The sequence below is a fragment of the Lepidochelys olivacea genome (assembly GCF_965140295.1).
Source record: "Lepidochelys olivacea isolate rLepOli2 genome assembly, chromosome: 12".
In the NCBI taxonomy this organism is placed as follows: Eukaryota; Metazoa; Chordata; order Testudines; family Cheloniidae; genus Lepidochelys; species Lepidochelys olivacea.
In genome coordinates this window covers 6,625,207-6,651,697 of record NC_140422.1, presented here as the reverse complement: position 1 = coordinate 6,651,697, position 26,491 = coordinate 6,625,207, and the positions used below count along the sequence as shown (strand labels likewise).

At 55.4% G+C, this 26,491-nt stretch overlaps 1 protein-coding gene across 1 annotated transcript in view; it reads right to left on the bottom strand.

The window, feature by feature from the left end:
- The window catches only part of CCDC102A (coiled-coil domain containing 102A), a 50,112-nt gene extending 26,968 nt beyond the window's left edge, over positions 1–23,144 (bottom strand). Inside the window, exons 1-3 of the mRNA XM_084644879.1 lie at positions 23,126–23,144; positions 21,791–21,913; positions 723–1,742 (exon numbers count right to left, since the gene is read on the bottom strand). Coding sequence (XP_084501005.1) covers positions 723–1,322 — 600 coding nt within the window. The 5' untranslated portion in view covers positions 1,323–1,742; positions 21,791–21,913; positions 23,126–23,144. The remainder of the gene's footprint in view (positions 1–722; positions 1,743–21,790; positions 21,914–23,125) is intronic.
- Between the last annotated feature and the right edge of the window lie 3,347 nt (positions 23,145–26,491).

Genomic DNA, 26,491 nt, shown 5'->3' with positions numbered 1-26,491 from the left:
GAGAGGAGAATCTCAGGTGGGTCTTCTTAGCGTAGACGTGGGGCACAGACATCAAACCACCAGCTCCTCTAGCAGGGACAGGGCTGGTCCCTGATGACCACAATGAAAATACATTTGTTCCTCGACTGGAAATGTTACAGCTTGTAAAATCCCTGCTGGTCCCACCCCAGAGCCCCCCAGCTAGCCAGGGAGGAGAGGGTCCTAGCACAGGGCTGAGCAAGGGGGAGACTGGGAGGGGAAACAGGGGACAGAACCACCAGGGCGCGCATGAGTCTAGCCTGCTTTGAAAACAAACATGCCCAGTTCTGAGAGCGAACGTCACTCTGAAGGCCTGTGGAAGCTGTTTGGGGGGCGGGGGGTTAGTAGCCAAGGAGAAGGGGCTGGTTAACTAACTGGTGATGCTGTGTTCCACACCCCCATCGCTGGCAAGGCAAAGCTTGTACACGGCTCTGTCCACAGATCTCAGGGTGCTTTACCCACAAGCTGATCATACAGACCCTCCTAGTCACAGATGGGGAAACTGAGGCACGGAGTATGGCACGGACTTGTCCAAGACCACCCAGCTGGCCAGGGCCTGAGCCCACAACAGAGCTCTGGTTCCCAGTCCAGTGCCTTGTCCACTGGATCATGCTGGGTCAACCTGCGAGCGCATCCATTTGCACATGAAGGTGCCCTGCATGCGTTGGGGGGTGATGGAAACCTGTTCCCTTCTCCCCCCTCACCTTGTTTTTACTCAGCTTATCGGAGCCCACATCCCGCACGGGTTCCTGTTCCTGGGAGCCCTCGTTCTCCTTCTCTGAGGCCACCCTGTTGTCCAGCTCCTTCTCCCGCTCCTCCTCGCCCTCCCCTTTCAGCCGCGCCACCTCCTTGCCGAGCTGCTCGTTCTCGTTCAGCACCTCCTGCCGCTCCCGCTTGAGGCTGGTCAGCTCCTTGGTCAGGGTCTCCAGCTTCTGCCGCAGCTGGCGCACCTCCTCCCGGGCCTTGTTGCGCTCCGCCCGCACCTTGCTCCACTTCTCCCGCCAGTTGGCGGTGCAGTCCGACCACCAGCGCATGGTCTTCTCCATCTGGGCCGCCCGGGCCCGCGCCTCTTCCAGCTCCCGCAGCCGGAGCTCCTCCCGGCTCTCCCAGTCCCCGTCCAGACACACGGCGCCCAGCAGGGGGAGCTGGGGCGGCCCCGGCGAGGGCGTGCCACTCTTCGGGGTGGGGGGCATGGAGTCCGGCAGGCTCATCGTCTCGGGCTGGGGGCTGCCGAGGATGTTGAGGAGGCTGGCCCTGGAGAGCTGAGGGGAGTCTGCCAGGCGCGAGCTGGTGCTTTGACTCATGGCGGCCTAAGGGCAAGCCCACCTCTCAGATTTTGGGTTACAGCAAATTCTCTCTCATCTACTGCCGCTGGGCAAGCGGTGGGGACCCAGACTCGCTGTGCACAGACATGCAATGGGGAGCAGTTACAGCGTTGGATCAAGGGGAGCCCTATCTATCCCAGGTCAGAAACAGGCCAGGCATGACGGGCTGAGCAGCCAGACCCCCTCCAAAAGGTGCCTCAGACGAAGAAGGGCAGACATGATCCAGCCTCTGCTGCCTAGCCCCTGAGAGGCACAGCAGACGGCACCCCAGCGGAAGGGAAACGGCCTGCTATCTCCTCACTGAGAGGCAGCTGAGGCCCGTCATGAGCTTGCTTTCTTGCGTGGGAGACACTTTTCTTGCTGGGCTAGTTTCTCAGGCGACGAGATGATCCTGGAGCCCTGAAAGGAGGAGGAGAAAGATGAGACGTACAAACAGCTGCTTGTTCCTCAACCCAACCCAGGACTCTGCACTTCTCATCTCACACCTCAAGCTCCGGAAGCAACATCCCCAATGCCTAGCTTTGGATTGACTGAAACGGGGGCCTATTGAGGGGAAGGGCAAGACGCCACCTAGCACCAAACTGGGCATCATGGAAGAGAGGACAACTGGGAAGGGACACACTGGTGCTTTGCTGCTTCTGTATTATTAGGGTTGGAAGGGACCTCAGGAGGCATCTAGTCCAACCCCCGGCTCAGAGCAGGACCCATCCCCAACTAAATCAGCAGCTAGTCACTGCTTCGGGTCTGATCCCGGCTAGCTGTTCACTAAGACCCCAGGCCAGAAGTAACTGGTGATTCTGGTTGCCTCAGGTTTTTGGAGCCCCAACTTGAGACATCTTGAAGGAGGCTGATTTCCAGAGGGTGGGTGCTCGGCCCTTTCTGAAATTATGCCCCTTTTGGGAATCTCAAACAGGGCATTCCTGATTGCTGGTCATATTTGAAAACCACATTTTCAAGCGGCTACTAAATTTGGATATCCAAAATGAGATAACTAGGGCATCATTGCGAGGAGGTTCTGAGCAACCACAACTCTGGTGGAAGCCAGTGGGAGTTGTGGGGACTCAGCTCCGCTGAACACCAGCCCCCAGGGGTCTCCAGCTGGACACCGAAGAGAGGCCCCCCAAATTGGGAGCCCCCTGGTGAACGCGTTGATCTAAACTCTCCTGGGGTTCTAATAGTATGGAATGGAATTTGGTTTTGTCTCACACTCTTCACCCCAAAGGTCTCCTGCAGCAATTTCCATAGGGATGATACCACGGTCTAGGTAAACTTTATGCTGCTTCAGCCCCAGGGCTGGCCTAGATGACCTCTTGAAGGCTCTTCACCCTATGTTTCTATGATTCTATACAGGACAACGTGACAGTATTAACATTTGCTCTCTCAGTAATTTCCGGTGTACACGTTAAAATGTGCCAACCCTGCCCACTCTGCCTGGAATCTAGACACCCAGCTGTCTCCTTTCTACCCCTTCCACCATCAACAGTAAAGATTCTCCAGTCAGAACTGAGCCTGCAATTCTACTGATGTGCAAACCAGAATAGAACCTTACTCACCTTCCCAGGCTAAGAAGAGTAAAAGTTTATGTCAATAGAGTAGACACAAAGGGAGATGATCAGTCGTAGATTTCAAGGCGGGAAGGGATCATTTTGATGATCTATTCTAGTCTGACCTCCTGCATTACACAGGCCAGAGAATTTCCCCCAGCGATTCCTGCAATGGAGGGAATTATTCTTCTCTCCAGCAACTTGTGGTTAAGCTAGAACATGTCTTGTCGAAAAGCATCCCACCTTGATTTAAAGACTCAAGTGATGGAGCATCTGCCCCACACCTTGGCGAGCTCTCTCACTACATTGCAAAAGATTTCCAATTTGAATTTGTCTCTCTTCCAGCCGTGGGATCGTGTTTTGCCTTTATCTGCTCCCTAATATCATGGATTTTTATAGATCACCATCAAGTCGCCTCTTGGCCTCCTTCTTGTTAAGCTGCTGCGTAAAGAGGTGTCTTTTCTGCACAGTCCCTTTTCTGACCCTAGCTGGAATCTCACAGTTTGCACCCATCTGCCAGAGCTTGGCCACCGAGCTGCAAAAGTTTCTTAGAAACGCCTTCGCAGAGCTTCCAGCGGCACGTGTGTTCAAGTGGAGTCGTACTACATTCCACTGTGCAGCCAGGACTGGGGGCCCAGGCCGGGAGCTGGATCGAGCTCCAGGGGGCGCAGGGAAAGGAGCACTTCGGCGAAGAATTCTCAGGGCGTGCACACGCGCGCACACAGCGGGCTGGGCGAGTGAAGGCAGACGGATATAAATAGAGCAAGCGAGAGAAGCACACATGTACAGGAGGAATTGGCAACACCAAGGTGCAGTTTGGGTCTAGCAAGCCTGTCATTAGAGGCAGCCTTACAGCATCTCTGCTGGCAGGGGTGAGGCAGGGACAGAGACCTTGCTCTTTAAGGCAAGGTGGGCTGCAGCTGGCTGGCCGTGACGTGTCTCTGGAGGGTTGGGTAGCCTAGCCCATCTGGGGGCGAAAGCCTAGCTAACATGCTGGAAAGTGGATTGCTGCAGGGGGCCCCCACCAAGCAGAGATCTGTGCTTCTCTCTCTCTCTGTGGCTGGGCCCCAGGACCGGTGCGTGTATGCATGTGTGATGGGGAAGGGGGACAGGCTAACCGCAGCGAACGGAGGGGCCTTTGGAAATGGAAGTGGGGGAGGGAGGCTGGATTCACGGCCAGTTTGGAAGCATCACTCCAGCCAAATGCCGGAATCTCCCCTGACCTGGTGTGGGGGGACGCAGTTCAACATGCATGAGTGAGGCAGGGCAGGGGTCGGTGGGGCTCAGCCAGGGCGCTGATCATGAACTCTCTTGCCTTCCCTCCCTCTTCACCTCTCCCAGCCGACCCCAGCCATAGTCTGGCATTGCTCTGTTTCACTGTGACCGGGCCACGGATGAAAGCAGCCCCCTTTTCCCTGGCACCGCAGGGACAGGAGCTCTCCGCGCCAACCCCCTGACGTAGGCCTGCACCCCTTTACCAAGATGCCGTGTCTCCTGCTCCCCATCTCTGGTGGCTGCCCAGGTGTAAGTTGAAAAGCTCATGGCTTCAAAGGGCCCAGAGGCCATAAACGGTCCCACCCCAGGGCCATACAGCGACCGCGCAGGGTGCCACGATCCCTTTGCAGCGCGCCGGTGCAGCAGGAAGGTCACCGGAGCGTGATCACAGGTTTGCGCCCACCGGAGGGTTGTGGAAGGGTGTCTCCTTAGGGGGGTGTCCTGCTGCGATGGGGAGGCTGGGGTCTGCCTGGGGAGAAGCCACCTGTGCGCTGAGCGACTGCTCTCGTGCAGGTCATCCTCACCCGCCCGAGGGGGCCATTTCTGCACTGCAAACCTAGGGGTAAGTGATGGGGATTGTGGTGGCTTTGTGAGCCCGCTATGAAGGGAAACAAGGATGCTAATTCCCACTACAACAGTCAATGGGCCTCACCCCTGCTCGGCCTGCTCATCCCCAGCCAATAAGTGCCCTTCACCCGGACCGCTCCACCCAGCTCACCCACTGAAAAGCTGGGGATGCCATGGGAAAACCCAGCAGCCTGCTCCAGAGAACTTGGGTCTCTCCTCATGGCTCCATCGCAGTGCGCTGCCCCCACCCAGATTCCTCATGGGGGGCACAGCTGTTGCGCAAACCTGCCCTTCCTGCAACGAGTGTACCCTTATGCTGCTCCTCACGCCCAGTTCTCCACTCTGTGCGACTCCCCAGCAAAGCCCAAGATGTGTGGTCCATGTGGGATGGCCACCCATCCCACTGAGTCCTTGGCCAAGCCCTGAGGATGCCACCCATTAGCCATATTTGATCCCCTTACTATGTCCCCCGCCCCAATGTGCCCGCCGAACAGCACAGGACGGGACCCCAAGGAAGTCACTGTTCAGCAATGCCAAGTGCTGCCCCCCACCACAGTGCCCTTAGGCCGGAGCGCTCCATCTCCACAGCATCCCAGCCCTGGCCCACCCTTTATAGGGAGCAGAGTCCTCAGAGCCCCCGGGGCCACACGCTCTCTGCTCTTCCCGTAACCACCACCGCTGCCCCTCTAGGCCCCAGTCCAGCACAACCATCCCCCTGGCTGAGAAGAGATGGCCAGGAGCAAGCTTCTGTGCCATTCAGGCGAGGGGAGGGATCCAGGCTCACCCGCCCTGGGCACTGAGAGAGATGTAGTATTTATGTAGCTCTCTCAAACCCCCAGGGCAGCCTCCCTTATATTCCAGGCCCCCCCCAGCCGCCAGTTACACATGCCATTGAGGAAATCCAGCAGCAACCCCACACACCGTAAGGGCAGCTGAAGGGAGCAGAGGAAGCTCCTTGCCCTCCCTGGACAGCACTTTGTGACCCAAAGACCCTCCAGGCCACCAGGACCGAGCTCTTCCAGACCGGAACAGGGGAGGGGAGAGCGTTCCAAAGGGAAGGGGTCTTCATGGAGAATCCTAGTGTCGGCACCCCAGCTGATCTCAGCGTGCTGGGGTAACGGGCAGCCTCTCAAGCAGGGAGACCTAAGCCTCTCAGCGCTCTACAGGTCGGAGCCAACATCTTGAAGCCACCCAGAAGCCAACAGCCAGAGCAGGTCACAGAGCACTGGTCTACATACTTGCAGCAGGACAGTGCTTCCCACGTGGGCAGCGGCGCTCTGCACTAGCTCGAGTGGCTTCAAGGCACATCCCCAGGCAGAGCACATGACCGGGGCCTAGTCTCCAGGTGCCAGACAGAAGCAAGGAGCAGTTCCAGGCTCCTAGCCAGCCAGAGACAATCGCCGCCGAACTTGGCTGCAGCTCCGGGCACATGACCCCTCTCTGATCCTTGAAGCCACTTCCACGGGCTCCTCACCCCTACTTACTGAGAAAACCACAGCTGCTTCCCGCTGCCTGCAGGAATCTTGCTTCGCGTTTACAGCCAGGCCCGGAGACCAACACGCTGGAGTTTGCTGCAGAGTCCCTGGCTCCTCATCCCTCCCCGTAGCTCGCGGCACAGGCCACCGGGCCATTGCTGCGGCAACACGAGGACAGGCAGAGTCAGAGCATCGCAGCCCGGCTCCATCCGCCAGGGTCCCTCTGGTCACAGGAGGCTGGCTGCGCACATGCCCTCAGCTTGTCCTACAGCATCTTCTGGGCCAAATCCTGGCCCCAGGGGAGTCGGTGGGAATCTTGCCATTGACTGCAATGGGCGTCCATGGCATTTCCCTCAACACTAACTCACTCCTTTGCTAGCCCCACCTCTACAACTTGTTTCCATGCCCTGGCAGCACCTCACCTCCAACACAACCGCTTCTTCCCCTCCGCCCGCCCTGGCTCCCGGCGATCTGTCCAAACCACGGCTGACCAGATCCGCTTTCCCCAGGTCAGCCCGCGGAATCTCTGCACTGGCTTCCCTTCCTCTTCCTGCGCTTTGGAAAGCCGTCAGGGCTCTTCTCTCAGGTCCCCCTTTGTCACCTCCCACGCCCCAGGTCCCAGCTGCGCCCCTCTCCTCGCTGCTCCCAGCGTCTCCTTCTCCCATGCTTGACTTCGTGCCTCCATCCCAAGGCCAGCAGGAACAGGCCAGATCCTCAGCCAGTGTAAATTGGATTGGCCCCAGTGAAGTCTACAGAGGGAAGCGAAGTCAACAGGTTCACACCACCTGAGGGTCGATGCCGATGGTCTGTGCTGTACGTCTGTGCTCCCTTACCTGCAGCATCCAGTTCCGGCGCCAGATGACTAATGACCATCGGCTTTCCCCAGCATCTTCTTTCCTTTACCTCCCTGCCTTTCTCCCCAGTTTGCTCTTCCCCTCTATTCCCCTCTCTCACCCCCTTCTATTCTGCATACTGCCCCATCACCATGGCATCTGAGCCCCCTTCCCCGCCCCTTTCTACTTTCACCATCTCTTTGCTCACGCCTTGGCCATAAAGTTCTTTTACAGAGTTCAGCTGAACCAGGCTCTTGTATGTGGCTTTCACCCTGCCCCCCGCTCCCTCTCTCCCCCTCCCCGTCTTCCACCGCCCCCAGGATGCCATGGGAGGGGCTGCTAGGGAAGGGTGCCCTTGTTAAGTCTGAGGGCATAAATCACTAGAGGTAATAGAGCAAGGAAGGGGCAGCCGGAGGGCGAATAGGCCTCATTCAGAGAGTGGAGATGGCAGCAGATGGCTGCGGAGGGAATTGCAATAAAAATGAAGCCATATTCTCCCTAACAGGAATGTGCCCGAGGAACATCAAAGCCAGGGATCTCCTCAGAGCAGGGAACGTGGCTCGCCAGGGCACTCACGCAGGGAATGCTGAGGGGAGCCAATCTGGGCTTACTAGCCTGTGGGTTCAGAGGCTGGGAGAGCGACTTCTGGCACGAGTGGATCTTCGACACTCAGATGTTGGGCACACGGATCCAGACGCTAGATCCAGACTCGGGGGCTGAGTGCAAATCCTGCCACTAGTGGCCCAGGGGATGGATACGCCTGCTCACAGCATCTGGATACCGGTGCTCCAGTGTGGATCCCTCACCAAGCATTTACAAACCAGGCTATTGCTGACATGCCCCAAGCTGCTCTAGCTGGCGGTTACACAGTAATGCTCAGAACAGCCAAAGGTTCATCTGTCTCCACCTCCCTCCCTCGCTGCCCCTGGCAGGCCCTCTGATCTCTGTCATCCCTAGGCAGAGTGGGCTGCACTCCCCTGCCAGCCCAGCGGCCAGGCACACCGAGCACCTGACTGTGCTCACACCGCAGAGCCGGTCCCAGTCCCGGGCTGGGGGCTGGCGAGCTGTTTGAGGGGTGAGACACCACCTGCAGGACACCCCAAATGCTGGCCACAGTGCCTCGTCCAGGGAGAGGAACCCGCAACTTACCTGCAGGAGCTCTGCTCCAGCCTACCCCCTCTCCCCTTCTCACCCACTTCAAACGCTTCAGTAAGTTACTAATTAATTCATTAACTCCTCCCTCTCCCCAGCTCTCCAGAACAGCTGTCACAGCACGGTCTGCCTTTGTCCAAAGAACAAACCCAGATAAACTCTCCTAACCTCTGACCCCCGCTCTCCCCACCCCATTAAAGCCGGGCATCTGGCCACTCCCACAGCAACCATCCCCAAACTAACTCTATGCCCTCACCTATGACTCGTGCAATGAGCTTGGGGGTTCTCTGCTCAGCTTCTCCCCCAAGGTCCTGTCCTGCTCCCCCTGAGATCAATGGGGCTTCTGCCTTCAGTGGGAGAACGGGATGAAAGCCCAAAGGCAAGGGCACAAGGATAAGGCTTTTCCTTATTTATAACAGGTACATTGCCTGGCTCTTGCCTTGTCATTCAAGGATCTCAAAGCGCTTTGCACATCCCCTGAGGGACAGCTAAGGTCACCAAGCCCCACAAGGTCTAGGGAGATTATCTGCCTAGTGCGTCCTAATTATCGGATCTCTGGATTGCCCCATCATCCTTGGTGTTGCCCAGATAGCTCACACAAGTTGATGCTACATCTTTATCCCTATTCTACAGCTGGGGAAGCAGAGGGTGAGGATGATTTGCCCTGGACAACCCAGCAGGTGAGTGGCAGAGCCAGGAGAGCCAGCACATATGGCACCTGTCACTGCAGCGTCTGAGTGCATCTCACAGAATGTAGGCCAAGAGCCTCACACATCCCCCAAACTAGGAAGAGAACCCAGGAGTTCGGTCTCTTGGGGCCTGCTCTGTGATTGATGACGAAGCGGGAAATAATGATCTCGGAAACATGTACAGCCTCATCCCACCCTGAGGAGCGCAAAGCCCATTACAGATGATAAGGAACCACGTTTCCCTACCCGCTGATGCATTGGGCATTATGATCCCTATCGTAATGGGGAGGAAATAGAGGCACAGAAGGGGGGAAATGACAGCCGAGGGTGACGTGAAGATACCGTGCAGCTTGTGCAGGGAGAGGACACGGGGTTTAAATCAAACATCCCGTTTCCTGCCCCACGTCAGCGCAAACATTCAGCTCGCTAACTAAATCCAACATGCCAGCAGCAGATGGGAGTTTGTGGTAATGCCCTATGAAGGGATGAGCGTCTGCTGTAGATTAATGCTTAGGACTGTAGTCAAACAATGGAGGGCGCAGGAGGAACATGCGTGTGTCTATGGCATATTATCCTAATTGTACAGTGGGGGAAACTGAGGCAGAGAAAGGCAAAAAAACGGGCCCAGGGTGAGGCAGGGAGTCAGTGGCAGGGTCAGGAAAAGAACCCAGGTCTCGTGAATCCCCCCGAGACAACGCAACCTGTCTCATGAGGGCATGTAAGTGAGCATGCGTTGCATGGCGGAGGGGAGCAGACGAGTACTCCAGGAGGAAGCCAGGCGGGAGAGGGAGCTGGAGAAGGTTCGAGGTAGAAGCTCTGCAGTGAAGCTGAGACTGGGAGACAGCGGAGTTTTAGGGATAATGGGAAAGATTTCCAAAGGTAGTTAGGCACCTTATTCCTATTGAAAGTCAATGGGCATTAGGCACCTATGTTCCATTGGGGCCACTGAATATCTCCCCAACACAATTTTCCTGATTCTAACAGAGCAACTTGTTCCGTCCTGGAAGAAAGCGACTCTCTCTGGGAAATCTGCCGGTGCCGTACAGTAGGTGGTGAACCACTTTTTGGCTTGGTGGACAAGAAAAAGAGATGAGCATGTTGGAACAAGCTGAAGCTACTAGAGAGGGTTACAGCAAAGATTAGCAGGACCATCAGAGGAGCTGGGATTCCCACAACAGAGAGCAAGCCAGATGTTCTAACACCTGCAAGCTTCACTTCACAGCTGGAAATTAACACCGACGGTGCACTTACTGTATAGTCAGGGCCTATTTAGATTGGAAGCTCTTTGGGGCAGGGACTGTCACTTCATTATATGTCGGGAAAGGGCCTAGTTCCACGGGCCCTGGATCCCTGCTTGAAGCCTACAGGCACAACCATAATAAATAGCAATAATTCACAACGTCCCCTGGCAGGATACATTGCTGTTGCCAACTCTCGGGGAGCTAATTTTTAAAGCCCCAGCTTCTGGAGTCCTTGGGAATCTCAGCTTTCCATTTATAAAAAAAGAGAGAAAGGTTCTAGCTCTCATGGTTGCGGAAAAAAACATAAAGGGATGAGATGGAAAGCCCCGGAATGGGGCAGCTTCTCTGTTGCACTGCAGTAACAATGTACAACCCTGGGGAGAGAAGGGAGGGGAGAGAGGCAGAAGATGTGTGTGTGTGGGGCACACATGTGTGTATACAAGGGGATGAATTGGGGGGGGGGGAGGAAGCCCATTGGAAGCCTCTCTTGGAATGGTTCTGCAGTGGATCAAAGCCCAAAACCACAACATAGTTTCCTCCTTGATACTCGACTTGGGGAAGAGGCAAGGGCGCTCTCCCAATGTTTCCACTAGAGCCGTTAATCCCATCACTAAAGCTGGAGTGGGGCTGGGGGGAGGAGGGCGGGCAGTCTGGCTGGCTCTGGCTCTTCCTCCTGGCTCTGGGCTCCATCCCTGCGCGGAGGGGGAAGCGAGCTACCCGCAATTCACACTAATTAGTTGCAGATCTGCCCATTTCCAAGTAGTTTTGCCCACATGAAAGGACATTGCCACGAGCAGCCAGACAGCATGCAGACATGGAGGAGGGGGGCGCCTGGCCTGGGAGGGAAAGGGGGTTGTGCCAATTTTCCACTGGGCTCTTCTGACATTTCCACATTGCTTCAGCCAAGTGCCACAACACAACACAAGCCCCCCACCGCTCCCACCCAGAGGGAAGGGAAGAGGAGAGAACAGAGGTCTGCTGTTGCTCTCTCCTTCCTCCCCGCTATAAAGCCCTCTTTACACTCTTTCCCCAACCCAGCACAGCTGGGGGGGAGGGATAGCTCAGTGGTTTGAGCATTGGCCTGCTAACCATAGGGGTGTGAGTTCAATCCTTGTGGGGGCCATTTAGGGATCTGGGGCAAAAATTGGGGATTGGCCCTGCTTTGAGCAGGGGGTTGGACTAGATGACCATCTGAGGTCCCTTCCAACCCTGAGATTCTGTGATTCCCCAGCGCGCACACAGGTGCTCCCCATCACTCCCAAAGGCTGATCGCCAAAGACAACTTCCGAGCTACAGAGCAGGAAGCTTGTCCCATCCTCTGCACTTAGATCACAGAGCAAAGTGCTCAGCTGGCATAGGAGCTGTGTAGCTCCACAGACTCGAAAAGCTTTACACTAGCTGAGAATCTGGCTCCCTGGTGGACTGGGGAGATGGAGGAAGCTCAAGGCCCAATGGACATGAAGAATGAATCCTTTGGTCTGGTTTGTCTTCCTGAAGCGTGGCCTCCTGTAGCCAGCCAGCATCCCCCATGCAGAAGAGAAGTGATGGGTTAGATACAGAGACAGTACAAGAGTGGGATGGCATCCCCTGGCCTGATCCTCCTCTTTCCCCTGTGAACGCAAACCGCAGGAAGAGGGAGATCCCATTCCTTTTCCTTTCGCCCTGCAGGCGTGCGAGAGCCCTCTTCTGAACGGAGCGGAAGCAGAGAGGAGACAGAGTAGGCACGCAGTGCTTACTCCCACCAGCACGGCCCTGTGGGCCCCACCACTTTCTGCAGAACTGGCGTGTTCGTTCTTTAAAAAGCATTATCACATTCCTAGCTTTTATGGACACAGAGGAAAGCTTCCAACTGTGGCCTGACCGAGCCCCGTTTGCCTGAGTCTGCAGACAGGCAGCGTGAAACAACAGCTCTGAGAGGTGCGATTGGCCCATTGAGGTGTATCCCTGAAACCGTCCCAGCACAACCTAACCATCAGTCCTCTAACCCAGTGGTTCTCAAAGCCGGTCCGGCACTTGTTCAGGAAAAGCCCCTGGCGGGCTGGGCTGCGGGTTCGGCCGATCGCGGTTCCCGCTGGCCGTGGTTCGCCGCTCCAGGCCAATGGGGGCGGCAGGAAGTGGCGCGGGCCGAGGGATGTGCTGGCCGCCCTTCCCGCAGCCCCCATTGGCCTGGAGCGGCGAACTGCAGCCAGGGGGAGCCATGATCAGCCAAACCCGCGGACGCGGCAGGTAAACAAACCGGCCTGGCCCGCCACAGGCTTTCCCTGCACAAGCGGAGGCCCTAGTTTGAGAACCACTGCTCTAACCGATCTCCCTGCCAATGCTGAAGAAACATCCAGCTACGCTGGTATCACGGGCAGAGCTTGCCACTGTGGGTAGAGTGCCTGACCCAAAAGCACAAGGGCAAAGTAAAGAAAGCACTTTAACACTGTATTTTTGTCCCCATTTTGAGGGACTACTTTTGCAGCATAGGGGGAAGACTACCAAAATAGAAAAAGCCATGCACACTGGCTCTGCCATCCCAGAGCTGAGCCAGAAGACAGGTCACCTGCCATGGGCAGCGACCCCTGCAAGAACGCTCCGACAGCGCCGACCCCTTCAATGCCTCCACCCCCCGCTGTCCTTGCCCGTTCTGCACAGTCTGCCCTGCTGCGCCAAAGCCTTCCTTCAGAGCCTGACTGTGCCACTTCAGGGCGGATGCCTGCTGCCCCAGGAGCTGAACGGACTTCTCAGTCCAAGAACCTGTGACCACAGCACTGTGGCCGGTGGCTCTGCTAAGCTGGTAAACCGCTTCAGGAAACCTCAATGGGAGGGTGCTGGAGAGTCTTAATTGGATAAGTACAGGGTCCCGAGGACAGTCAGCCCACAGCTGTCACAGTCCCTAATCACTTAAAGCTGCTTAACTGCACAGGGCAGCCCAGAAGCAGATGGACACAGCAGCCAGCTACAGGTCTCAGTCCTCCATACGAATGCCAGATGAGGGGATAGGGCATTGAGATCTAGCTATGCTCATCCCCCAATAAACACCAGCCTGCACCTGCTAGAGGGCCCTGCTCCACCCTACAGAAGGAGACCAGGCCTGCCCATGGGGTGGGCAAAGGGGGCAAGTGCCCAGGGGCCTAGGCGATTTAAAAGGGCCCAGAGCAGCCGGGAGCCCCAGGCCCTTTTAAATCACCTGGGCAGGGCGCAGGGCTCCTAGGTGCGTGCGACCGCTCTGGGCCCCATGCTTTGGGGGACCCCTGGGCCGGTGCGATTGGCCAGCGGGGTTGGTCCCGGAAGTGATGGGTCTGTCCCAGAAGTGACGGATTTGTCACTTCCGCCCTGGACCCCACCCCACCCCAAAAGAACAGCCCTGGTCCCGGGGCCCAGAATGGCTGGCGACGGGCCTGAAGGACACACAGCGTTGCATAGAGTTTAAGGCCAGAAGGGATCACCTAGTCTGACCTGCACATCACAGGCCATTGAGTTTCACCCAGACACCCCCAGACTGAGCCCAAGGACTTTGGTTAGACGAAAGCATTTCAGACCTCAGGAGACTAAACTGCAGTGGGCCACAAGCAGAGAGCAGGCAGGACCAAGGTGCCAGCAATACCCAAGGCCCCTGCGTCAGCAGGGGATTGATTAAGTCGGCTATGCCCGGATGATCCCAGCAGGAGAATCGTGCCCCATGCCGCAGAGGAAGGTGACTCCATCCCCCACAGTCCCTGCCAATCTGAGCTGGGAAAAAATTCCTTCCCGACCCCCCCTTGGATGGCTGGTTTACCCTGAGCAAGACACACTAGGTAGGCGTGTGAGAAAGGATTCTCTGCAACCCCGCAGAACGCTGGTCCACCCTGCCCAGTGCCCCAGCCGGTCTCTCCAATACGGGTTCTGCCACTCAGCCCAAGGAGGGGAGAATTCCCGTCTGGCTGCATAGCCGGGGCCAGTCTGTGGAGCCCTTGCTGACATTGGCGAGCACTTACTCATGTAAGGGGTCTCATTGGTTTCAATGGGGCAACCTGTGGAGTAAGGGGCTATTCAGTATGTCTAGTCCCCGCTGATCAGTTTAGTTCTGTGCACGCGAGCAAGAATCATCCGCATCCAGCTCCATTTACAGCCTCAGATTCTGTCGGTGTCCAAGGTCATTAACCCTTTGTTTCCTGAATCCTTGTGTCTGCAGGGGCAGAGAATGAAGAAGAACAGGATCCTAGTCGGGTTACTGAAAGGAAACAGGCACACCCCATTAGGACAACAACCCCACCCCCACGGGAGAGAAATCAGGATTGGTACCGGGTCTCCAGGCATATGGCACATGAGGGGTCAGAGGATCCTCACTGAGGAGTTGGGAGACTGCTCCCAGACATCTCAGCCACTTGTTCTGTGTGAATGAAGTGCTGGTACCGTACGACTGGGGGTACCAAGTCAGACCACTGGTCCACACAGTCCGGTACCCTTCCTCCAGCAGGGGCTGGGAGAAGGGCTAGAGTTAGGAAGAGGAAGCTGATAAAACATCCTACAGCATAACGCACCCAACCAATTGTGCAATGCTGAACCCAGGAGGAAATTTTCCTTCAGGACTCTCTGGCCCGGGGCATTAGTTTACTCCCTGCAGCATGAAATTAGATGATTTGGTATAGTGGGTTGGTGCACTAGCCTGCCACCTCTGGACAGCTGGACGGAGATCCTATGTTGGATCTTGGTTCTAGTCCTAACACCCCTAAATGTCATGGAAGCTCAGGGACATCCATAAGAGATGCAAGTGGATGGAGTTTGGTAGGGCTCAGCCCAGCCCAGCTCCCATCTGTTCACATCACAAACTCTCCTTCACTCAGAGCAGGGTTGGCCACAAGAAGCTGATAGCGTTTAGTGGTTGCAGCATGGAACCATGTACCCGAGAGCTCCAAATCTAGCTCTGGCATCACTCCCTGTGTCACCTTTGGCAAGTCACTTTACCTCCAGGCCCCTCAGTTTGCCCATCTGTAAAATGGGGGGATAATACTTCTCAGATCTGCTGTGGCAATTAACTGGTTACTCGCTGCATAGTGCTTCGAAGAAGTAAGTTCTCTAGAAGGGCAAAATACAACCCTATGTGAGGCCAGTCCCAGATTGGAACAGGAAGAGGTGGTGTGGGTCAGAGCTGAGGTTAATTGGCAGAACTGTGACTGGCCTGGAAAACGGTGCTTTGGGTCAGGACCGAGTGCATTGACAGAGCTATGTGAGAGCTGCCACAGCCGGGGCAACGCAGGCCAGAGCAAAGGTGCATCAGAAGAGCTGTCTGGGGCTCTAGGACTGGAATAGCGGTGGGAGAGAAGGGCTGCAAGTCACAATTCAGGTGCATTGGCAGAGCGGTACGGGAATCAAAGACTGGTAATGCAGATCAGAGCGACGGTGCATTGGCAGAGCGGTGTGAGGATCAAGACCTTGAATAGCCGAGGTTGACTGTGCCTTGTGTGAAGAAATACTTCCTTTTGTTTTAAGCCTGCTGCCTATTCATTTCATTTAGTGACCCCTAGTTCTGGTGTTATGAGAAGGAGTAAATAACACTTCCTTATTTACCTTCTCCATACCAGTCACGATTTTATAGACCTCTATCATCTCCCCTTAGTCGTCTCTTTTCCAAGCTGAAAAGTCCCAGTCTTATTAAACCCTCTTCATATGGGAGCTGTTCCATACCCCTCAGCGTTTTTGTTGCCCTTTTCTGAACCTTTTCCAATTCCAGTGTATCTTTTTTGAGACGGGGCAACCACATCTGCACGCAGTATTCAAGATGTGGCCGTACCATGGATTTATATATAGAGACAATAGGATATTTTCTGTCTTATTATCTGTCCCTTTCTTAATGATTCCCAACGTTCTGTTCGCTTTTTTGACGGCCGCTGCACATTGAGTGGATGTTTTCAGAGAACGCTCCACAATGACTCCAAGCTCTTTCTTGAGTGGGAACAACTAATGTATGTACATATTCCAAGCCGAGTAATGCAGAGCCTGCAGCAGGTCAGAGCTGAGGCGCATTGGCAGAGCAGTAAGGGGATCAAGGCCTCGAATAGCTGGGGGTGCTGTGGGTCTGGATTCAGGTTCATTGGCAAAACTGACTAGGATTCAAAGCCTAGTAACGTAGAGAGCGCTGCAGTCAGATCTGAGGAGCGCTGGCAGAGGTGCCAAGAGGAAGCTCACGGTCAGCCTTCCTACAATACGTCTCGTTCTGCCCAGCGTTATGCCCAAGTACCAAATTCTACTAGCAACCCCCCGCTAGACAAACCGAGGCTGGAAAATACAAACTCAATAAGGAGCCTTTTCCACTACCTGCAGCAAATCGATAAAGACCAACCACTGTAGCTTGCAAACAGAAAAGAGCTGGCAGAGCCACCTGGCTCTCACGTTTAATGCCATTCCCCCCCGCTTAGGAGCGGACATGTCTAGGGCTGGCTCCCAGGTCCCCCAGAGAGTGCATTTCACAGGCCTACTCCGTGTGTTTCCGCACACGGGGATTTGCATGGAGTGCAGAGCACGACACACACCTGGCAACCCCAAGACTAGCTTGGAGCCATTCTGAGCAACCTATCTGGCTCCAAAACACCGCTGCATACCGTACAACTCACTGCCAAATGGAGCCCATTCTTGGCTCTGACTTCCTGCCTCTGTGCCCACTCAGGATGCTATAAACATGACATGTTTCCAGATGTTTCCCTTTCCTTCTTTCGTTCTTCTTTTCTAATTAAATAAGGAGCTTATGAGAGGTTTTTCCACACTGTTACTAGACGTTGCAAGCAGGAGCATTTATCATTCATATTGCAGTAAAACGCACAATTTGCTGGGTGCTTTCCAAGACAAGAGGAAGATGCGGCACGAGACCCAAAGAGGGAATTATCTAGGGGCTCATTTTCAGTGTTAAGATCCAAATTTTCCTAATCTTCAGGGGGTGCTGTGTTGGTTTGAGCTCATCTCTAAAAATAGATTAGATGAATTTAACATGGTGATAGAAATATGCAGGCAGAAAGCGCGGCAGAGATGGGACAGACATAGGGCAAAATCCTCAGCCCTGCTCCGAACTCTGTATGCCACATGTAAGGGCTGAAGTGGGCTAAAAGGCTGCTGAATGCACAGGGGGAGGATTCTCCCACTGTGGAAGTTACCTGTCAAGTGGTCTTCCAAGGACCCCCTGCAAGCCCCTTGTTACTCCTGGTGGAATTCTGCACCAAAAAGTTTAAAATTCTGCACACCATATTTTAAAATTCTGTATTTTTTGTCAAAATAATGCAATATCATCAAGTTGGTTTCAATTATTTTAGTAATTTATTTAAACTACAATACAATGGATGGCGAATGGGAGTGGGGGGCATTGGAGGAAATCACCGACCCCCTTTGTCTACTAGTAATGAAGCTAGTATTGACCCTTTACTTCTAGTTAATAGTCAAATATATGCAGCCATCTGCTGTGTTGCATCATAGGCAACTGAGGGGCAAGTGAGGGCTGGGGACTCAAACTCACAATTTATATTGGCTACAGACCACCTCCGGAAAGGTCAGTAGCAAACAGTTCACGGAGCAATTTTGACAGGAATTCTTTTCAGTCCAAAAATGTAGACCAGTTCTAATCACTAAAGCACCATAAGTTTTATAAGGCCATACTTTACACCAATCTGGCAATGTAAGGAGCCTTAAAATGTTTTACACCTGTTTTATACTCCTGGGGGAATTCAGCAAGAACAATGGGAACAATTCACTCATCAGGCAGGCTGTTACATATTCTGCTCTGCCTGAGGGAACAGAGCCAGCCCCACACCTGCTTCCTCAGAAACACCCCAAAGTCCTGCCCCTCCACGCCAAGCGGGCCACAATAGCAAGCGAGAGGGACAGAGGCTCTCTCCTCTGTCACATGCATGACTCGCCAGCCCTCCACCCCCATCCTCAGGTGGTCTCTACTGGTTGCTCTGGGTGCCCAAACCAACCTGCCTGCACTGCCGGGGAGGGGGTGCATGACCGCTCTTACAACTTCCCTTTGCTTCCCCATCAGAAGTCATTTTTCTGCAGGGAAGCAAAGAAATCTGCAAGGGCCTTGAATTCTGCAGAACCGCAGTGATGCAGAATTCCCCCAGGAGTACTTTGTGAAAGACATGCAGAAGAGATTCCAGGGGAAGTTCAACCGGGGCCCTTTTCAACCCCTGAAGTAGCCTAGAATTGGGATGGTGCAAAGGTGGGTTAATGATACCTTAGCCCCCTCTCTCACTGGGCTGTCAGTTCTTTGCTGTGCTTCTTGGCGGGACAGCACAGAATCTCACTCTTATGAAAAATTCTTTACACACGTTCTCTCGTGCTCAACTTCCCATTTAATCCCAGTATGTCTAGTACCTACCAAACCCAATACAAAAAGAACATTCATGTCGCAAAGTCAAGCACTCAAAAGTTAGGAAATGACAGAATTAAGGCTGCCCAGAGCCTTGTGTGCATGCATCAGGCTGCAGCTTTGAATTACGGGATCTCATGCTACTCTTCCACAGTACCTCTGCTTCATTTAGTGCCCAGAATGGATGATGCTCACTGTAGGGGTAGCTATTCAATATTCCTTTTTATCATCCTTCTAAGAGTGGCCGCAGGACCTGTTTAGTGCACACCATCCATACCCTGCACTAAAGACAGAATTCTTAATTTCTTAATTAATTATTAATTAGCTGGACGTTGCAACCTTAACGTTCTGTTAATGTAGTTTTGTGCATGTAATTTCCTAGGTTTAAAAAAAAAAAAAGCAAACTGAAAAAACAAATTCCCTCACGTGGAACTATCAGCAGGAGTCACACCTTTAGAGCCACAGCACAGCCTGCTACCACTTGAACCAGTAGCAGTAGTAGGCTGTTATTCTCTAAGTGGACCAGCCGCTCGGGGGGGGGGGGCAGGGGCGGTGAGAAAAATCACAGCTTTTGCCACCGGGTGTCACAGCTATTTGCTGATAGAAGAGGAATGGTGAGCCTCGGAATCCAGGGTTCAATTCCAGGTTCTGGAGGGAAATGTTCTCTAGTGGTTATAGACCTTTCTTTCCTAGTCCCACATTCTTGTGCCATCCCATAGCATATACCCCACCCACCCATCTCTGCCCCCTTACTCTAGCCACCCCCACAACCTCTCTGCTTGCTCCCTCCCTACCACAGCATGCCTCTTCCCCCCACTTCTCCCTACCCTCACCCCCCTTCGTCTCTCTTTATGTTCTCTGCATTCCAGCCAGGCAGCTTCCTCTTTCTCCTCCCCACTGTCTGGGAGCTAGCAATGGGAGCTTTGAAAGAACACACAGGTATGGTGCCACGATTGCCACTGACGGCTCACCCCCAGTGGCCCTGGGCTAGAGCCTGCTCAGTGCAAATGGAATGCACAGAGAATTTAGCTGCCAAACTACCAAGTCTCCATTGGGTGTACATGAACTGAGATTTTTCAGAGGCTTATAACTTGGCCAAATTTGGGCCAGTTTTCACAGGGAAAGCAACAGGCACATCCCTGGCACGAGGGTGAACTCACCCTGCCAAATTTCAAGTTCTTGCCATAAAACATGGGGGGGGGGTGGAGGGACTTAGGGCTTCTCAAGGAAAGCGATAATTGTTTAGCCATTAGTTAATCATGTATTTTTCTCTAACTTCACTCTCAGAAACAGCTGCATTTTTTTTGTTGAAACTTTCCAAAAAAATTCAGTCCGAAGCAGGCAACTGGTATGGAAAATCTCAGCCTGAATGGTTATAGTTGAGGAAAAATTTGTGTGACTGAAAACAGGGTCTTATAATGGAATGTGTCAGGCAACCTTAACTATAGGCAGTGCTACCTGTTCCACCTACAATTTACTTTTTTCATCTATCATAATAATGCCTAGCTCTTATACCAGTGGTTTTCATCCCTAGATCTCAAAGTGCTTTACCGAGGAGGTCAGTATCATTATCCCCATTTTACCAGAAGGGGAAATGGAGGCACTCTCTCCCCCCACCATCTAGACAGCGTGACACTGTGTGGATGGAACAGACAGAGGTGGGTATTCCCCCAACATTAAAGTATAAATTACGAGTATAAACACACTCACGCATTCTTTCTTCGGGAGTTGAAAAGATCTACATTCAGGGGTTTAGTTGAATTTTAACTTTTTCCTTCAACAGTGACCAACATTTTGTTCATTTTGAGGAGGCGGGGAGGGGAAAACTGCCGGTTTGTGTTCTTCAAACATCTTTTTCGGGTTAAGGCCAGAAGAGTCCACCTAGGGTTGGCAACTTTCTAATTGCACAAAACGGAACACCCCTGCCCCGAGGCCCCACCCCTGCTCTGAGGTCCCGCCCCCACTCACTGCCCTTGCGCCCACAGACGCCACCCCCACAGCTCCCATTGGTCGCGGTCCCCGGCCAATGGGAGCTGCGGAGCCAGCCCTCGGGGCGGGGCCAACGCACAGAGCCTCCTTGGCCGCCCATGCACCGAGGGGCCACAGGGACCTGGTAGCCACTTCCGGGAGCCACGCGGAGCTAGGGCGGGCAGGGAGCAGACTTTTAACGGCCCGGGGGGGCGGTGCCGACCGGAGCCGCCAGGGTCCCTTTTCGAGGGGGCGTTCGGGTGGTAAACCGGCCGCCTGGCAACCCGAGGTCCCCCAGATCTAGTCCGGTGGCCGGTGTAGCACAAGCCAGGGGCGCCCCCCAGAACCCACATGCTAAACACAGCGACCCAAAGGAGACCACACACCCCCCCCCCCAGCTGGTGAACACGTAGCCAAGGGCCCCCAAGCAGCAGCTGGCGGCGGACACACACACACAGCCCCCCCCCAGCTCCCCGCTGCGCCGGGCGAGTGCGAGATCGAGCCCGGGCGCCCCCTCTCCGAGCCCGGCGCTGCCCGAGCCCGGAGCTCGCCCCCGCCCGGGTGAATGAGACTCGCGCCGCCGCCGTCAATGGGAGCCGGAGCCGGAGCCCCCCCACCCCGTCCCATCGCGCCGCCCGCCCCCGCGCTGCGCCCATTGGCCCGGGCCCCTTCTCCGCGCAGTTCGCTCACAGCCCCTTCCCCATTGGCCCGCCGGGCTCGCCAATCCTCAAATCACCATGGTGACTCCCCCTGGGAGAGCTTCAAATTCCTCTGCAGCCCCCCCCCCTTCCCCAGCCCCCGCTGGCGAGTGTAACCACAGGGCCCCCCCCACCGAACTGGGTCGTCCCGAAGTGGCAGGAGAAGCCCGCGGGCCCCACCCCTGGGGAAAGCCTCCCTCCAGCTGCCTGCAACCAGGTCCCTTCCTGCCCCCCTCCACGCTGCTGCCCGCCCCCGGGGGAAAGTTCTGCTTAACTCTGCAGCCGGGACCAGTTCCCAGTTTGCCCTTCACCCTCCTTCCCCGCCCCTGCACCGCATGGAGCTCCTGCACCAGGCTGCGGGCCAGCCCAGGGGCTGCCCGGGAAACTTGTCCCGGGCGAAGGGCTGATCCCCTGGGGCAGCCCCGCCGACCCCGCCTTTGGGGCTGCTGCAGCCCCCGCTGGAAGGGGTTCCCATCATAGCCAGGGTTTACAGTTTGGTTCAATGGCTCTCAGCACCCCTGCTTTAGGGCGGGTGTCACCCAGAGGCCCCAGCCGGGATCAGAAGCTATTGTCCTCAGTATTGTACCCACAGATAGGAAGCAGCCGTCCCTGTCCCAAAGAGGCATGGGGGGGGGACCACCTAATAAGCCCTGAAAGGCTCCCACTGAGCCCAAGCGTCACTCACCTCCTTTCAGAGTGTCGCGCCCCCCTTTGCAGCGGGACCGAGCTGGCCGGGAAGCCGAATTGTGGAGGAACCAGGGTCTGCACAGCCAGCCCAAACAGATCCGATTGCTGTGGTGGTGGTGACCTAGGAGAGAGGCATAAGAGAACTTAGTCTCCTCCTCCTCCTCCTCCTCCCAGCTGGTTACAGAGCTGGGGGAAGGGAAGTGGGAAAAGACTGGCACAGCCCCGACAGAGAGGGGAGCTGGAATGGCCCAAGTTACACACCCCTTTCCCCGCGCGGTGTTGGGGCCATGAGAAGTCCCCCAGGGTGAGTGGGGGTCGGAGAGCAGGGAGCGTCGGAAAGGGGGGGGGGGGATCTTAACTTGGAAAACAGTCCTGGAGGAGAATGGAAACAGGCGCACAAAGCTTGGATCAGCTTCTCAGCCTCTGCTTGCTGGAGCGGGGGAAAGGGGGCTCTGCGCTGGACTTGGCACTGCATCCTGTTCACACTCGCAGCAGGGAGTGCGAGACACTAGTGAGCATCAAAGCCCAGGAATGGGAGCCCCAAAGAAAGACCCATCCAAGGCCCCCAGGTTTGCTCTGTGTGTCTTTGGCCAGTCTCCTCTTTTCTCCTCAAGCCTCCTGGTGTGCAGACGAGCCCTGAACATCAGCAAAGGGCTCTGCACTGAGCCAGATAGTACAGAAAACAGGCTGATAGCAGCAGCAATTCCCCTGCTACAGCAGAACTGAACCAGGCCAATAAATCACAAAAACCCACACAAGTAAGACTGCAAACCCCAGAGAGGTTTGTTGCAAATGTTCAGATTCTGACCACTCCCAAGTTTTTCTGTGCAGGCGTATTTGCGTGCGCACATCTCAAATCTCAAGTTTGGGTTTGATCCCTTATAAATAATAATAGTACCTAGCTCTTACTTTCATCAGTAGATCTCAAAGCACTTGATAAAGGAAGTTGCTATTGTGATCCCCATTATAAAGAAGGGCCATTTGCTAAATTCAGATCTGGACCTTTTTTCAGATTTCAGGCACCCCGAAAGCTCATGGGTGTTTGCATGAGTGGAAATTTGGCCACAACATCAGAGCAAACACCCCATGATCTAGAAAAACACCATAGGATCATCAGTGGCCACGAGTGGTTAGGATCCATCTCATCAGAAAGGTGTCACCCCCAGAGCCCTCTTACACCACATGGGACTACTGGTTCAGGGCTACTCGGGGAACATGCTACCTACTCACTCAAGAAACCAAGACAACTTCCTACTTCACTATAGGTTCTACTGAAGGCCACACCATTCAACACTGACCAAGCGTAGCCTCTGTGAAGGGGCGTGGCACCCACCTCTCGCAAGCACCCCCTTCTGGTCAGGTGTGTCTGCAGTCTCAGTTTATGGTGACCCATCAGTGGTTTCTCAGGTGGTTTTTCAGTGACTCAGGCCTCCAGCCGAGTCACATGCGGTGTCTGAATGTGAAACAGAGCAAACCCCTTCTGGGGTATACAGTCTTTAACTCATCCCAGCCCTGATATGGGGCCATACCCCCAAGGGCTTCCTCCCTGTCTTCTTGGAGCCCTCCCTGAGCTCAGTCCTTACTCACTCCCAGCAGCCAGCCATGAGCTCCTGCTTTGCTCCCTGCTGGCAACCATCTTGGGCTCAGTCCCAGCAGCCAGCCAGGAGCGCCTTCTTAGCTCTCGCAGTCCTTGCCCACACTGAGTTATCAATGGTCCTGCTGCTCTTTCTTTCAGCCAGCCAGGAACATGACCCTCTCTCCTCCAGCTCCAGGCAGCAACTGACTGTTGCTTTAGTCTGCAGCTCTCTTTATATGGCCCTGATTGGCTGCTCCCTGCAACCTCTCGCATTGCCTGCTACCCCGCAACCACGCTAGGCCGCTTGGAGGACGTCTCTTCTACTCCTCTGTGGAATGAGTGTGGCAGGGCCCTGAGGCCTCCAGGAGGGGACCTTTGGGCCTAGTCCACCCCACCACAGCTCCTGAGGGATTTGATGAAATGACAGCCCCAGGGAGCAGGGCCGGTTTCAGTACTGGACCCTGGGGAGCTCCAAACCCCGCCCCGCCCAAAGGCTGTCGGGGAAACTCGACCCCAGCTCCTGCACCATGTGTATTTAATACAACCAGCCTCACGCATCAGCGCCTGGAGGGCTACGAGGCGCAGTGCTACCAAGGTGACCCAAGTGCAGCGTTTGCTGCTGCAGTCGGATCACTGACATCATCTCACTCACACGTACCCCTCTGGCTCTGACTCTACGCCCAGGGGATTTGCTGGATTGTCTTCACCTCACCACTCCTCTGTCATTGCCAGCACCGACTGCTTATGCAGGATGGACTGCGGGCAGGCTAGAGGCAGCTTGATGCAGGTTCTTGGGCATCATCTGCCATCAAGATGTAGTAATGGTTGGATTAAGAAGGTGACTAGTGATGGGCTAAGGAACCTTTAATCTCTACGTTGCTGGCTGGACCCTTGGCCTGATCCAAGAGTGACAGGAAGGGCTGGAAATCAGACACTGTAGAACAGTGGCTCTCAACCTGTTTACCATTGTGGGCCCCAGCTGCAGCTCTCTCCGTGTTATGTGGGCTGCCCCCACACAATATTCATCCTACCGGTACGGCTCTGAGGATGCCACCTGGGCCGCAGCTGTGTGATGATTGCACCCGCACCAACTTCCTCTCTACCCAGGGGGTGCCCCGCCCCAGGCCTCGCCCCCCACCCCACCTCTTCCCGCCCTCGCTCTTCCCCTCCCCCCGCCCCCCCCTTCTCCTCTTCCCCCCAGGCCGCACTCCACCCCGCCTCTTCCTGACCCATCTCTTTCCTCCCCAGAGTGTGCCCTGTCCCCGCTCCTTCCCCTCCCTCCCGGCACCTGAGGCGTGAGGTCCTGGGCGGGTGGGGGAGAAGTGATCAGTGGGGCTGCCGGCGGAGGGGAGCTGGCTGCCGGTGGGTGCTAAGCACCCGCTAATTTTTTTCCATGGGTGCTCCAGCCCTTGAGCACCCGCGGAGTCGGAACCTATGGCTGATGGGGTTGCAAGTGGCCCGCGAGTTGAGAACCACTGCTGTAGAGGGACAGGAAAGGCCAGGGGGACATCCTGAATGGAAGCCTCCATGAGCGGCCTTTGTGGAAGCCCTAGTGAAGAGCAGTCACCAGCTTTACTAAGCAGGGAGAGCCGGGGCTGGAAGCTGGGGGAGTGCAGGGGCAAAGAGAGGCTCTGTGGCATGATGGTAAGGTCATAAAGTGACTTGCTCCCACTGAAAACAAATTCCACCCTGGTAAGCCAGAAGCTTTGAGTATATCAACCCCCACAAGAGCAGCCTACCACCTGGCTCCAAGTGACTTGGGTATGAAAGCAAAGGAGACGGAGTCCTACAGTGGAAGCAGAGACCACTGAAGCAATCTGCTCTTCCGAGGGTCAGGATGCTCCAAGCCAATGCTGCAGAGAGCCTGGACTGGTCAGTGCTGGACCTGGTGTCAGTCACTCAGCATGAGGTGTCCTTCCACGGGAGTCAGAGGTGCCAACTTCTCCTGGTGCCGGTGGGTGCTTGACCCCTCCCCCAGCCCTGCCCCGCCCCGACTCCACCCCTGCCCCGCCCCCATTCCAACCCCCTCCCCAAAGTCCCCACCCCAACTCCGCCCCCTCCCTGACCCTATTGGACTCCTTCCCCAAATCCCCGCCCCGGCCTCGCTTCTTCCCCTGAGTGGACCGTGTTCCCGCCCCTCCCCCCTCCCTCCCCCAGCTTGCTGCACCGCAAAACAGCTGTTTTGCCGCGGCAAGCTCTGGGGGGAGGCAGAGGTGAAGTGAGCTGGAGCGGGGGCAGGGAACTTGGCTGCTGGTGGGTGCAGAGCACCCACCAATTTTTCCCTGTGGGTGCTCCAGCCCCAGAGCACCCATGGCGTTGGCACCTATGACTGGAGTCAGTATCATGCCGGGTCCCCAGCACTGTGGGAGGGGCCGCTTGGCCACTGGATGAGACCCTAAGGTCAGTAAAAATCCCCTGGCCCTGGCTGAAAGAGCCAGAGTATCAGCCTAGCCAAAATCCCACCCCCGCCTCCCCCAATTACGTTACCTCCCTAAATGTCCCTGTTGGTTCAAAAGGGATAATGTATTGTTCATCTCCTTTCCAGCTGCGGTCACGCTCCTGAGCTGGACTGGTGCGTGGGTAAACACACCAGTGTGCTCGTGTCAGAATTCCCACTGCCAGTCCCTAGGTGCGTGCACCAAGATTCACCCTCAAGATTTACACACTCCAAGATTCACACTCCAAAGCACAGAAGGGTACACAGCAATGCACTTGGGCCATGATGCAAAACCGCCGTCTTCGTGCACACAAACCAGCCCGAGCCTGATGCAGGGGATTGCGAGCTCATAGGACGCCCACTGACTTCTGTGCCAGGATGCCAAACCCCTGTCTCCAAGTGCAAGTGGATCTTCCCACAGAGGCTGCTTTTACGGAGCTCAGGAGGAGGGAGCTGAGGTTTTGGGGGAACTGTCAGCAACTTCCGACAGTGTGGGCAGAGACTATAGCAAAACAGCTTTGAAATGCAGTGCAGCGGGGGCCCCACCCCACTGGCAACCCAGGGGCACTGTCTCGGCATCAGACTAAAGGAGACCCACGTGCTCAGCACTAGCCAGCCCTTTATTTATGGAACGCGCGCGCCAGAGATGGAGGGAATGCAGAAACCAGAAGCCGCTTGAAATCTCT